Source organism: Microtus oregoni, unplaced genomic scaffold (genome assembly GCF_018167655.1).
Source record: "Microtus oregoni isolate MIOR12 unplaced genomic scaffold, Mior012 000018F_ref0000195, whole genome shotgun sequence".
NCBI classification, from domain to species: Eukaryota; Metazoa; Chordata; class Mammalia; order Rodentia; family Cricetidae; genus Microtus; species Microtus oregoni.
The window spans coordinates 9,829,883-9,845,295 of NW_024543077.1; the positions used below are offsets into that span (position 1 = coordinate 9,829,883).

The 15,413-nt window shown below is 38.6% G+C and overlaps 1 protein-coding gene across 7 annotated transcripts in view; it reads right to left on the reverse strand.

Moving 5' to 3' along the window:
• The window catches only part of LOC121459135 (voltage-dependent calcium channel subunit alpha-2/delta-1), a 427,825-nt gene that overhangs the window by 47,642 nt on the left and 364,770 nt on the right, over window positions 1-15,413 (reverse strand). For 3 of the 7 annotated variants that reach the window (XM_041668664.1, XM_041668663.1, XM_041668669.1), the window contains exons 15-22: window positions 14,703-14,792; window positions 11,914-11,991; window positions 10,369-10,443; window positions 10,034-10,108; window positions 8,341-8,397; window positions 5,008-5,079; window positions 3,287-3,358; window positions 253-314 (exon numbers count right to left, since the gene is read on the reverse strand). In XM_041668664.1, the coding sequence (XP_041524598.1) occupies window positions 253-314; window positions 3,287-3,358; window positions 5,008-5,079; window positions 8,341-8,397; window positions 10,034-10,108; window positions 10,369-10,443; window positions 11,914-11,991; window positions 14,703-14,792 (581 nt within the window). The remainder of the gene's footprint in view (window positions 1-252; window positions 315-3,286; window positions 3,359-5,007; window positions 5,080-8,340; window positions 8,398-10,033; window positions 10,109-10,368; window positions 10,444-11,913; window positions 11,992-14,702; window positions 14,793-15,413) is intronic. The other 4 variants (XM_041668668.1, XM_041668666.1, XM_041668667.1 and 1 more) reach the window with 2 other exon arrangements.

The window sequence follows — 15,413 nt, forward strand, 5'->3', positions numbered from 1 at the left end:
AACTAAATTATTATGGTTATTACATCAATCTCTACTACTATTGTCATTAAGGAAAGTTATCATTTCTAAATATTACATTAGCTACTTTCCACCATTTGCATTCTGAAAACCAGGCTTCAAATCATTTTTATGTTGGAGGGAATAATTTTTAATTAAAATTAGGATTTCATACTAGTCTATTGAAAACTGGCTACCAAATATTAGAAAATGAACGGTCCTTTATACAAGACAGCTATACATGTAGTTTAGTACCTGTAATCTGTGCCATTGACGGGTGTCCATGTGTAGGTTCTATTTCCTTTGTCAATGTATCTCTAGAAAGAAAGTTAAACATGGTCATTACAACCCCCATCCGTATATATGAATTTACAGAAAGGGTAAAAATAGAATGTCCACCTGGAAATTCTGTGATCATCCAACATCCTTTTTTCCTAATGACATGCTTCTATCATACATCTTTAATATTTTGATGTGTGTGCTTGTCAAATAAAAGTTTGGAACAGAGCTAAATACTCAAATGAGTTATAGATTTATAATCATAGAACCTTAGTGTTTGATAACATAGTACTTTCTTCAAAACTCTGAAAGATTTAATTAAAACCAAATTTAATGATGAAATGGGACTAGGGAATATTAGACAAGGCTCAAATATCAACCATAATAGAACATGTGTAAAAATGATAGCTGGTATGAGGAGGAAAATACATTAGCATGTCTACATCTGTAAGTATATCTACCATCTTGCCAATCCTTTTTATGGGGCCATCATGTCGTTATTAGTAGATAATTACTCCATCAATGAAGGTTAGAAAAACAGCGATTTTCACTGGGCAAAGTGCAGAGTCAAATAAACAGTTCATGGATGCACAAACCTCCTGTGTCAAGAACTGCAGTACATACAACTCATTCTTTCCTCTACTAAGTATATTATTTGCATACATGTAGTTTTAATTTCTTACTTACTCTGAACATTTGCCTCATTAAAGAACAACTCTATTCCTGATGGAGAGGACTCTGAAAAAAAATCTCTACAAGCCAATTTGGAGAAGGTCGTCTGAAAAGTACTCAGTAAATCCCGTGTGAAGAGATGCTCTGTGGGAAATGTGCACACACTTGGAAATAAGATGACCTGCCACCGGTGCTGAAACGTGTTAATAGTCAACTCTCCTATCTCACAGGTGTGAAATGGAGCAGAGGAAAGGTCAATGATTTCTGACAAGAAATAATAGGCTTTACCATCATCTGACTTCTATCTGTGGAGCTATGATACGTGAAGAAAAATTAAACTAAAACATTTTAATATAGAAGCTATTATCATAACTTCATTATTCCTGCCAAAATCCACACAAAGTAAACACAGATCTAATGCTCTCAATGATATCATCTGAAAGTCAGTTTTTGTTTGACCTTATTGTATTATATTATAAATACATAAACATGTTTATCTTTTAATGGAAGAAAGAAAAGTGGTAGATCCAAATGGGATGGGAGGTGTGGGGTTCTGGGAAGAGTAGAGGGAGGAGAACCATAATCAGGATATATTACGTAAGAAAAAAAATATTTTCAATAAAAGGAAAATAAGATAAAGAAAAGTTCAGAATAATGCATATGTTATAATTGTTTAGATAATTTTATAAACCTGACAATATCAAAAAGTTATGTTGATTCAAAGTAAATAATAAGGTTTCTTGAAGGGTAAACACAGATGGGAAGAGAGTAATATTGTTGGAGTAGATGGTTGGCAAATGTATGTCTACAAAAGTACACTTAAGAGAAAAACAAACATTTCTAAGACAGACAATAAGTCTGCCTTCAAGGGTGAATACTGCTCAGAGACTGAATGGACAGCAAATTGAGAGGGAAATTAGCAACACAAAATGAGCTGCATAAAGAATGTGAAGGTCAAAGCTCTTGGAAAGACTTGACTTGCAGGAGTTGGCAGAACTGTGACTACTTTACATCCCTGCCGTAGGAGCAAGGAGTCAAAGCCACAGCTACAGTGAAGCACTGGAGTCGATAGTTCACTAAAAATGAAAATTTAGTACCTCCTTCTTCTGTTCTGGTAATAGCCACTCAGGATTACATCAAAATAAGTAATGATGTTTGCTATAAAAGTATTTAAATTATCTGTCCCTTCTAGGGGAAGAGCTGCCAAGCAGTTAGGGAGAAAACACGTTCCTAAAACATACAGGATTTGGAGTAAAAACACAAGTGGCAAGTGAAAGCTGCAATTAAAGTCACAGGCAGGAAACGTCCTAATCCTAGGTAATTCTGAATATTCAAACATGCGAATGTCTGTTTTTATTCCACAAGTGACTGACGGCGGATAGAGAAGAGCATCCCCACATACAAAAGCCTCTTATCTGCAGACCTGAAGCAGTATCGACTTATTATATATATACACCAGAGAATAATGATGATAGCTCTGCTACCACATGACCTGTCTTCAGACTTAGAGGTAGGAAAATCATAAAGGGTACAGAGCAGTGGTTCTCAGCCTGTGGGTCTTGACCCCCCGACAGGGTTACATATCAGATAATCTACATTTCAGATATTTATAATACAGATCATAATTAATTGTAGAAAAATGGCAGTTATGAAACAGCAATAAAATAATGTTATGGTTGGGAGTCACCACAACATGAGAAAGTGTATTTAAAAGTTGCAGCATTAGGAAGGTTGAGAACCACTGATAGAGAGGGTTTAAATGGTAAAACTAGATAAAACACACAGAACACAGACTCTACAACATCTATGTATACAAATAATAAAATTTGGTATTTAATATTACCTTACTTTAAATATTACCACATCCCTGGTCCAAAGAGATCTATTTCTTAAATTAAATCATTCAGAAACAAAGGGTAATTTTGAGAATACAGTTTCTTACAAATTTTGGTTGATTTATTTATTTACTTGTTTATTTATTTGTGTGCGTGTGTGTCTCTGTGTGACTGCATGTGCCCATGAGTGTGCAGGTGCCTGCAGAGTTCAGAAGAGGGCGCCAGAGATTTTCTAACTGAAGTGACAGGCACCACAGAGCCTGCCAACAAGGTGGCTGGGATCTGAACTCCCTATCTCAGAATGAAACAGCAAGTACTCTTAAATTGCTGAGCCTTTCTCTAGTGAAAGAATAAAGGTTTTTTTGTAAGAAGAACAAAGAAAAAAACTGTTCAGTAGAGTTATCTCTGTTCCAGAAATAAACCCTGGAAGGACTGCCGAGTTACCAGTATCGCTATTCTTAAGACAGACTTTCCCTCACGATCAAGGCTCCATTAACTCTTACCTCATCCTGAGATTTGACCAGCGTTCTGAACGTTTTCTCTCCACTCTCCCCATCGATCATTTTATTTCGAATCTAAGGGAAAATGAAACAATTGCTGCATTCCAGGAAACAGACTGACCTAATAATTTTTATAAAAACACTCATTTTAAAGGTTTTACCTTATTTCAAGGAAACTAAATGAGAATGGCAAAGGGGTTGTGCTACTCGATGACGTTATTTGGAATTTTTATGCGGCCACCTTGCAACCATTTTACATAAGGAAAACATGCTTATTGGATTTTTTTGTTAATGGGTCCGGGAATTTTGAAACATAATAGTAATGGAGTCAGTTTCTGTCAAGCTTCTGCATTGGCGTGGGGGGGGGGGGGGAGTAGATACTGTGAAGTAAGAATGTATGGGTATTCACAGAATTGACATGGGACGTGGACAATTTCAAATTCTTCCCCTACAAATAATTGACTCTGGGGAGGAAGGGCTCAGGATGGCCCATTATGGGTTGTTGTTGTTGTGTGTTTGTTCGATTTGCAGAACAGGTCTCCCTGCAACCCCAAGACTCACTTCCCAGACCAGGCTGAACCCAAACTTGCAGGATCCTTATGCTCTGACTCCCGAGTCCTGGGATTACAGGACCCTCACATGGGGCTTGCCCTTTGAAATTTTACTTTTTCTTTGTCGTATGGAGCAGTCCTATTAGGATTTCATACCACACAGTGAAGCCCCTTACAGCTTCGTTACTCCATAAAAGCAAAGCCAGGCCACACCAGTCTACTGGAAACTCCCAGAATTCCTTTCAACTTGATTTTCATTTTATTTATTCCCAGCACGTCACATCTGGGCTTTAGTTAACCATTAGTGACTGAGCAAACTTGGTGTAACAAGACAGACAAATCTGAAAACTAGAAGATGAATCGAACTCACTGAAGATATTTTCAGTTTGAAGGTGGACAGTAAGAAGCGATTGAAAAAATAAGCAAGCTTTACCATGTACCCCTTCTCTCGCTCAGCCTTTCTTCGCACAGCCTGACACTCAGCCGCTACACTGAGGGGAAGCAGATGTTGAGAGACTAATGGGGGCGCTATTTCGAGTCAGTGGGATCTGACTCAACCTCACTGCCATCATCTCCGAAAAACTGGGATACCAAGCTCTTTAAAGAAGTGACCAAAAATGTTCCAGAAGTCACTATGCCACCCTCCAGAGTAACTCTGAACTTGATCCCTTCCTCTTTTTCTATTAGATAGCTGCCTTTACAATTAGAAAGCACCCTGGTGGAAGTGCGCTATGGCTTTGTTGTTGAAGGAAAATAGAAACATATCAAGGGTCTTCAGACAAACATGGTGGCTGCTTTCCTTGACATGGCTCTTCATGCGGTTGGCTGGTTAGAATGCTTTCAACTTCTCTCTCAACTTCATAACATGTCTGTCTATAAATTTCATTAAAATTATTGTTATTTTTGTATGTTTAAAATAACTCTTCCTTTGGAGGGAGTAAAGTAATGAAAAAAACAAGAAAGGCCATACCTAATCTGAAATATCTATTCTTTTCTGGTATGAGTTATTGGAAGAGGACAGCCCAGAGTTTATGCTATTTTGATGACAAAGGACATATCAGTGTAAGTTAGGAGACATCCCGACCGAAACCATCGCTCAGATACTATTTGCAGGATGGGAACCCAGGTCCACGCCACATGTCTGCTGGGCTTAGTCCTGGAGCACACACTCACCTCCACTTTAATGTCATTCTCTAACTCCGCATCGAGGAAGTCCAGTGTGACGGGCTCCTGAGATTTGGGGTTCTACACAGAAGACAGTAAATAATGAAGGACTTACGTTATCAGAAGACAGCGCTGCACCCAGGACAGTTTGAAGATCATTCAGCATGAATTCACTCTCTGTACATTACTCACCTTCTGTTACAAGCTTGTCATTGAGTTTGAGTGCAACAGACAATTATCACCAGTTATCAACTGAAGGCAGCAAGAGGCTAGAAATCAAACCTGTGGCCTCACTGACACTATTCTCCACTTTAACATTGCTGCCTTTTCTTGTGGCCTGTAAGGAAGCTAGCTCACTGTGGAACACGGCAGAGTATTTACTTATATCTCAGTTGATGTTACTGGCCTGCTAAATTCACCTCATTTGGCATGATTCTAATTTTTCAAACATTCACGGCCGTTAAGACTAGTGGATATACAAAATGTACCTGTTTCCTGATAATTCTTGCTACATCATATAACATGTCACATGTTATAAGTTCCAGCTTTTAGTAGAATAAAAGATTCGACGTAAATAAAAGATTTCAAAATAGTTGAAAACAATAGAAGGTAGACCTTAAAATATTTATTAAAAAGTATCCTCCAAATCTGGCCAGAATTAGATGCTACTAATTACCGCAGTCTGTGTTTGGTTCCTTGCAGGTGTGACAGATATTTGACAATGAGCTTGCCAATGACATCTGTATTGCAACCGTCTCAAACACCAGGCATGCTAAGGGGATATGCTTACTAACATACTAGCAGCAGAAAAAAAATCTGCCCAATTAGCATAATTTGTTTAGATGACAAATGAATGGTATAGCACACATGGGATGTATTTATCGATAATCATGCAAAATGCCTTATTTCAGGGAATATTCATATTTTTGAAAAGTCACAATTTCAGATCTCCATGGTACTTGATTAATGAGAATTCTTCGAGTAACGATTTTTAAATTGCTCTCCCCGTGTCTTTGGTAGGGGTGGGGGAGCAGGGGACTGAGTCCAGGACCTCACGTTTGCTCAGCACACACTGCACCAGAGACCCCGAACCAACCAGTGCCTTTGATAATAAAGAAAACACTCACTGCTTAAGAACTCTGCAAAATCAGAGTTTTTATACTATGGAAATTAAGTATTGGGTTTTCCAGCACAATTCACTACTGTTTGGATGGACAACTTTTGTTGCAGGAGCAAATATTCCTTTGCAATATACATGCAACATGGAAATAAATGTCAACATGGGGAATTTTTATTAAGTCCACGAAACTTGCAACCTCCCTAACAAAAACACACAACGGATGTTGCACAAACACTATTGTATGAACATTCAAATTAAGATAAAAAAATACCAATGCAAAACAAACCCAAGACAATCAAATGGTAAAATGAAAACGGAAGGTTTCTCTTACATGCAACGGATAACGCATAGCATGACAGGCCCCAAACAGCATGCAGGGAGCAGCCATTATCAGGAGGAAGTGGCAATATGCAGATCATGTCCCAATCCAACATATAAAGACAGAGAAGAAAACGAAATCATAAAAGAAATGTCAACGCATCGCTTGTATTTGTAAATGGCAACCCAGCAGATCACTGTTTGAGAAAGAGCCATCCCTTCTGTAAGAACTAGAAAATTAAAGAAAAAAAACAATCTGCTAATAAGAAAATAGCAACACGGGCTGAAGAAATCTATTTAGTCTCATGGCTTCTGAAAACCCTCATGAAGAAAAATTTAGTATCTAATATTTCTCATCAGTATGGGAATAATTCATTCAGTTAGCATAATTATTAAGGGTAGTATATGATGCTAACAAAATTTAAAATTTGTAACAATTATGAGTAAGTATTAATTTAATAATATAATACCTCAGAGTTTAAAATACTCCCCCAATGAAGAAGTTTTATGTGGTTGCTAGTTTGCCATTTAGAGTTTGCATAGAATTAAAAAAAATCATTATTAAGGTTGCTTATTTTTTTAATTTATTTAATAATCTTTGCATGCAATATTTGGAGTTGTGGTACAAATAAAATCACCGAAACGCAGCTGATGGAAAAAACTGTAACTTAAGGTACTACCAAAGTCACATGCAAACAGAAAAACAAAATCATTTCCTAGCTGAGAAAGGCATACAGGCCATTGTAACCTCTACAGGGACCAAGAAGGCTCCTGAGCCTTACAGGTGCAGGAACACAAGGCTCAGAGCAGCGCAGGGTTCTAGCTCTGTACACAAGAGCAGGTTACCCCAGAGCTCTACCTTGACAACTACAGCTTCACTCCTCCCAGTCATTACAGTTTTGACAGATGGGGAAGCCGACAGACTCTTTGGAGCTGGAATTCAATGAGAACGTTCAAGGGTGGGACAGGGTATCAACACGTATGATTAATTTCCCACGTGGAGTGCAGGTGGAATTGGTATAACTCCCTGCTGGACAGATGAAAACAGTGGCTCATTGCTCCAAGGTCAAGTGCTGGCCACCAACAGGACCAGATTATAACTCAGTCCCACTTAGTCCGTACTTAGGGACCACTAACACCACGCTGCCTCTCCAGTAAAACACTACCATGTCTTTTAAAGGAAATAATAGGCTTACACTGACATTTACAATGATGTTAAATTTTCTCTACCATTTTGGATCTCTCTGAATAGTTTAAAGAAATATCCTCTTAAGACGAATGTCTTCAGTCTACACATATCTGTAACCAATGTGTGTGTGTGAGGACACTGCCCACAGAAACCAGAAGGGGTCTTTGGGTCCAGTGTACTTGAGTTACTGATGGATGCGAGCCACCATGTGGTGCTGAGAATCACAGCCCCGTCCTCAGGAAGAGCAGCCAGTGCTCTCCACCACCGTGCCATCTCTCCAGCACCCCAAGTTCCATTTTTAGAAAGTAAAAAACAAAACCAAACACCTGGCTAAAAATTCTAATTTAAAAAAAAAATCACAACATTAGAATCATGACTTTATTTGCACTTAGAAATCAAATTCACAAGCGAACTGTTAGGAAAACATGGATATGACATTAATTTCACCAAACTTAACAACAATTTTATAGGAGCCATTTCATTCTGATTATTCTGATTAATGTTATTATTAGATCAGTTTCCTTAGCCACCTTCCAGCCAGGGCGCACCCTCTACCTTTGTTAGCACGCTGCTCCAGCTCACTGAGAAGGGAAGCGCATGCTCTGTAAGCCTGGCGTCAGGAAAGGCTGGGCTGACAAGCCTTGAGAACAGAAGCTTGATCTCAACCTGATTTAGCAAATTCAGAAGCACGGCTGTCTACCTCATTTACAGTTACCTGAACGTTGGGTCGCCTTTTTCTTAAATTAATGGTCGGTATGCCTACACCAATAGGCTGGAGCAACAGAGAAACGATAGCCCATTATCCTACAGATCATCACAGTAAGAATTCTACCCTGTAGTCAGTGTTAGTCAGCCATTTCCTTGACAAGAAGCAGAACAAATGATGTAGTCCCAACTCAGAATACTTGTATCGTTGAGTCCATGACAACAAAACAAAACAAGACACCAACAAAACCCCAAACTGGTAATGGTAGTAAGAATCATTTTTTCTTTCATTTTTTTTTTTTAAAGAAACTGTTTATCTTTGTCCTGGATTTTCCTTAAGAATATAAAAATTGGAGAGTGGAAAGAAAGAATTTGTCCTAGATGAATTTCCTTGGCTGAAACAAAACAAAGATTAGAAAATAAAAACTGTTGGAATGGACATGACTTAACTACATAGAATAAACACTGGAAATGGCCCCGCAGATTCTTCCACGGCAGTCCTGCCTTGGTTATAGGGTTGTAAAAGAAGGTTGGGTCTTTTAGAGGTTACTAGGCTGGAAGGCAGTAGCTTACAATGGGATTAGGACTCACGTAAGCCCTTTGCCTGCTTGGCCCCTCTCGCGCAGTTCGAGGGTGAAGCTGGCTGCCAAGGAGGAACATACACTGGTCACTCACGCCTGCGTCCTCACTCCTGACCACAGTAAAAACTGTGTGAAGTCAGCTTCATTGTTTACAAACATATCAGGCTTTGCTCTTAAAAAAAAAATGCCATAGCATTCTGAACAGACTGGAATAAATATGATTGGATATTATGGAATCGTGAATTTGATCCTTTGTTATCTGAAAGAATGAGGGCAGTGGCGTTTATTAATAAGCTAAAGGAGAACTCAACCACAGCACTAGATTCATCTGGAATATTGATCTCTATGTCATCAATTATATACAATTTTCTATATAATTAGCCTTTTTCAGAATTTATCAAAATAGCAAATCTAAAAACTTAATCTGGTTCTTTTAATGTGAGAAATAAAAGTCTATAGTAGAAAACTCAGGACAGTCACTTCACTATTTGTTAAAGTGTGGTCACAGAGTGACATATTTTGGACAAACGTGACAATTCCATAGCAAAAAAATGCACAAAATATTTGCGACTGGTTTACTGATACTGTGGAGCTGTCTATAAATTACAAAATGATACTGAAGTATGTTGTAATAAACTACAGTGCCAGGAAGAGATCACGTGACCCTGACCTAGTAACACCTGCTTGTATCATCATTTCACATTCTTCAATAATGATGGGCCTGGCGACAGCACCTCCTTTCTTTCAGATCCACTGACGGGCTGTTGAGGAAAGTGAAGGTGAACTTGGACAGTTCCAGACCTCCGTCCCTACACTGGTCCTCTAGACTTGCCCTATCTTCTCTGCAGCAAGGCCCTCCTAGAGCCTGTAAGATGCATGACAGTGGGATTCCAAAGGGGACAATGGCTGTCCGAGAGAAGGACAGCAGTCAGACAAACTCGGTAAAAGAAAATGAGGGATGCTTTCAGATTTTCATGTGTTGTCACCAGTGGCCTTGCCCTCTCTTAAGGGGGGCACAGGGTCTGGAATGTTACCAAGAGAATTGCAAGTCACAATCCCATTAGAGTTAGTCAGTAATTGTACCAAACCCTAGTAACTATAATAAACAAATTATATACATACCTTTGGCTGAAGATTTGGATGCAATAAGACATAACCATTAGGATCGATTGCAAAATAGTAGCCATTGGGACACAGCTGGAAAACAGTAAAAGAGCTCAGAGATTCCTAAGTCATGATTAGAAATCCACATTCATCATTTTAAAAAGTTATTCAGTACAAGTTTTGTAACACAGAAGAAACAAAACAGTGTCTTCATATTTTAAAAATGCCTTAACATTAAACTCTTTTGCTAGACTAGCCACGTGTATCTCACTCTCCAGTGCTATTGTGGAAAAAATATATTGGTACATAGTTTGGAAATAGGACGTGTAGTCAAAGAATAAATTACATCTTACTGTAAAACGTGGTGTCAATCTCTTTATATCTTCCAGAGACACGTCAACGCCCATCACACCAAGAATCAACTGGTTCTAAAAGAAGACGGTGAAGGTAGTGCATTTTATACCAGAAAAGCTTTCTACACAATTATATATTCATCCTTTTATTATGGTATGGAATGATTTCCACATTGATGCAAACACACACACACACACACACAAACAAACACACGGGGTACATTTGGTGTCAATTTACAAAGACTCTCAGTTTTGGCTGTTTTCCACAACATCATCACCCCAAATTATTTAACTTAGATGAAATATTAATGACTAAACCTAAATCATAAAAGGCATGAATATTTTACTAGAGGAAATAGTTGGGTCAATAGTTATGGTCTGTTTCTATGAACCTTTCCTAGACTGAATAAAGCCGGTAAATAAAAAACAATCTGATGGATAGGCAATGTTAAGAACTTTAAAACATGACAAGGAAGAACATAGAAAATTACACCATTATGAATTTAAATATTTAAATCTTATAAACATTCAATATGTCAATGGGCCTCAAAGCGAGAATCAAAACTTTGTAGAACTCATTGCTAAAATGAAGCCCTTCACTGAAATTTATAAAAAAATTAAGCAAACAATGCTTTAGTGCAATAAACCTCATTGAGCTACAAACCAGAAATTAACATTCCTTTAAGCTACCAGTATCACCTGGATTATAAGCCATTAGTATTAAAAATAATTTTTATAGTCTTACATTCATTCTTAACTGTGCAATTCTATTTTAAAGTCAAAGCATTTAATAGATAATAAACATAATAAGTATAAACCATATTCAATAATCAGTTACAACTTCCAAGTAGATAGCTCCTTCTTGTACTTATATTACCAGAGATAAAGAAATTTTTATGAAACTATTATTTTATTGAATTTTAAAAAGTAGGAAACAAGAGACCAATTAGAAAAGAAAGCTATTACTTGGGAATTCTAAGTAAGAATTCAACAAACATGTGTCTAAACCTGATTTAAAGAGAACCATGGTTTTGGTTTTTCTGTTTCCCCTCTGAATTCCATGAATATCTCAAGCACATTTTAAAAAGTGAGTCGTGGTGGCACACGCCTTTAATCCCAGCATGCAGGAATTAGAGGCAGGCAGATGTCTGTGAGTTCGAGGCCAGCCTGGTCTGCAAGAGCTAGTTCCAGGATAGCTAGAACTGTTACACAGAGAAACCTTGTCTCATAAAAAGGAAAAAAAAAGTGGGCTTATGATACTATTGTCCACTTTCCATGTCACTCCTTGTGCTCTGACTTTCTGCGTTTCTCGTCAGGTCACAGTTAGACCAAGCGAAGCTGAATCCTGACTCTAGGGCCACGAGGAGGTGACCTTCACTTCCCTTTTTCCCAGGTGGTTATCACGCAGACAGCTGTTGCCAATGATCCAGCCTCGCAAGACAATCACATCTTATATATTTCCTTATAGAAATATCTTATCCACATGCGGCTTCAACGTCATAGTTTATCGCTTATTGTTATTAATTTTATCAATTAACTTTTAACCTTCAAGTTTGTCTTATTTTCAGATTGCCCAGTGACATTGAAGACCGGCAGAGTTCCAGTAATGACAAGTCCCAGCTCCTAAAAATAGATGGAGAGAAAAGGCCAATGAAAGCAACATTTTGAACTTCGTACTACTGGATCAGCCTTTGAAATTGGAAACTTCACTTGAAAAGATCTTGAAAAGAGTCACAAAAATTTAATAACGAATTTTGACTATCTTTAAAGAGAATTTTTCAAAACGCTCAATGAAAACTTCTTAGATAAAATAAATACCCATTAAGCAGTTTTGCACCATCAAAGAAGTATTGGAATAAAATAAAGCAATTTTAACTGTGACATCCATGACTGCCCTCATCTGTTCTTCCACCCTCACCATTCCTGTACGGCCAGGAGCCTCCACAGGGGACTCTCATTGAGTAGTACTTTAGATTGGCTGAGAGCTAGCTCTATAGCTTCAATTACAATTTTTAAGCCCCAAGTCAAAGGTGTCAGGCCACATGACAAATGTCTAGCTCAATGTTGTGTTACACAGAAGAAAGATGATATCGACAATGTACTTGCAGAATATTCTAGGTGAGGACTGTGATGTCTAAATATAACTTTTAAACAGTCCCCTAATGAATATTACTTTAAACATCTAGACTCCAGAGCGTGCTCTTTGCCCCAGGCACTGTGCCACAGAATACAATGAAAACCTAAGTGTCCCGCCTCCTGGAATGTGACACTTATCTTAAACATAGCAACTCTTCCTATTTCCCTTTACATAGAGAGCGTCCCGTCATCTTCCAAATGACACATTGCACTACGTCCTATTCCTCTCATATATCCAGGGTCTCTAAAGGTGATCCCGAGTTGGTATTATTACTTGAATGGACCCAGTGCTCCTAAATTGGCCCATGTGCAGCTTTATGTGGTTTCATCCTCCCCATGAATTACAGAAACATGACTCGCACATATGCTCAGCTGAAATGTCTTTTTAACCACTCCCCATTCCAGCCCCAATTAGACAGCATCTTTCTTTTAAAGTGCCACAGCTCTTAGAATTCTCCATGTCGCAGTCCTTATCAAGTTTGTTCTTGAAATACCGTATGTCCCCTTCCTAATAAACTGCTGATTTGATTGACGCACATTCAGATCCCCGCCCCGCCTCCCCCCCCCCCCCCCCCCCCCGCGCGCCCCCGCAGTGATTCTAAGTAATGGGGCTCCTATTTTTAAACCAGTACAAAGAATGCTGTGTCCTCTGGCCACCAACTTACGTCTCCCACTTCGTTTGTTTTTTTAAACATCTCGTTTCGGCTTGGAAAGTGGAACATTGACAATCAGCATTTCCGCCAAATGTTATTTGTGTTATCAGCGAGAACCTTGCCAGCAATGCGGACAGACACTCTGGGTAATGAACTTCTGGTCATAGGAAACGCAGCGAGGCCTAACTACCGACTCCTATCGTGTGCAATCCGGTGATGGGTTTGAAAAAAACCGAAACATCTTGGTCGTGGCTGGAGATGACCATGTGACCTTAAGTAAATAAGTAACGTCAAGAAGGGACACTCGACAGTCATTTTTGGTGGCTTGAGGTAAGCAAGCTTCCCTTTATCTCTCTTAGCATGCGAGATGGCTGCTCATAGTCCCGACTTTCCCGCTGACTTCCTGTATGTGTTTATTTTGTGAGTACTGAGTGATAAGTCATTCTAACGGGTTGCATTTTGCCCTCCTGTTCATCACTGCCCTGAGAGAGTAGCAAAGGCATTAAACTGCACTCCAAGTAGGGGAAAGGGCACCACCGATTCAGCATTCACTTTCCGTAGAGTATACTACTTTGGTAAATGGCTAAATAGTCCTTAAATTCAGATTTGGCATATGAAAAAAAAAAAAAACCTGAAGTATTGTCAAGTTTTAAGAACTTGTGTCATAAAGTAAGAATAAATTAAAACATGATTTCTCAACTTATATTGACAATTTGGGCTAGATAATTTTGTGCTCTGTGGGGAACGGGGCTGACTGATGTTTATTCTAGGATACCTAACACCAATCCAGGGTACCAGTTGTTATATGCCAGCGGGAGCGCTCTGCATCACTGTGTGCTTGACAAAAGATGTTTTCATACAAGTTCAAGTGACAAAAATAGGGAAATAACTCCCAGCTGGAAATTACTCCTTAAAACGTGATAGCATGCTTGTGTTAATAGGGCAGATGCGTTATGAGAAACTGATATGCATACATTATCTCTCAGCAGGCTGGGTCACCTCAATGTGATATTGCCATAAGAATGTCTAAATCTGCACTTAAAGCCAGAGAGTCTATACGAAGATGCAATTATGCCCATGCTGATTTAAATGCATTGCCAGAGTCTGTAGATCGAACTGAATGTACGTTAGAGTTTGCACAAGTCCAGGTGCAATGGTGGACCGTGTTGTACATATAGTTACTCAGACACCCACTTCAAAAATAGGTGTTTCAATGTGTTTGTTCAAAATATGGAATTCTTAGTTACTACTCGCATGATGTTCAGCATTATTTTCTTATATTAAAATGTCAACAAGTGATTGCAATCCCCATATAGTCAGCATTCTAAGTTGGAAAACCAGTATTTTCAGTAGAACAAGAATAATCTACAATTTTACATGTATGATTTCATACTAATGTAAACCTAGCTGAGAAGCTTGCAAAAGAGTAGATTTTAGAAAGAAAGGATCAGGGAAAAGGAAAAGGGAAACGCCACCCAGAGAGAGGAAAAGTCAGCCATGTGCTCTTCCCATGACAGCTTCCGGCGGAGAAGCCCAGCCTCTTACCAGCGCGTCCAGATACACATTGGTCCATTGCACCTGCTTCGCTTTGTCTCCTGCTAAAACCATGGGTCTTCCCAGGACATCCAAATATTCCTATTTATACAAAAAAAAAGGTTGTAAACCATCAACAGAACAAACAAATGTTACTTCAAAGTAACCTTCAAAGAGAAAAATTGAAAATGAATATGGAACCAAATTATTGAGAGTATATCTGTCCTAGTTGGGGCATTCTATAATTTTCATCTAGGATTATCCTTAAATGGTTTGTTTGTATACATTGGATCAATAGTACCTATTTATAGTATATATCTCCTCCAGGTTTTTTCTAGTACCAATCAGAACATTGTTCCTCAAAGTACAGCCAATGATAAGTGAAATATATTCATTATGAATCGCTCCATGTTGATCTAAACTATCTAAGGCTCTGTGATTTATGTGCGAAATGGCACAAATTTGAAATGATAAAGCAGCCACATACTTGCTTTCACATAACAGATTGTTTGGATGGAATTCAAAACTGCATTTAAACATATCAAAAAAATAACTGTGGTATGTGCCAAATCCAGACACCAGGCTTACATTCCCTGCTGCTTCATCTCAACCCTCGGGGGGTCAGCGCGTACTTCCAGGAGGCCAAGCTATTTATGCTCAGTTTTAACAGCTATTTTGGGCATTATTGCTGGTGCTTCAAATTGGGCCATGATCTCTAAATTG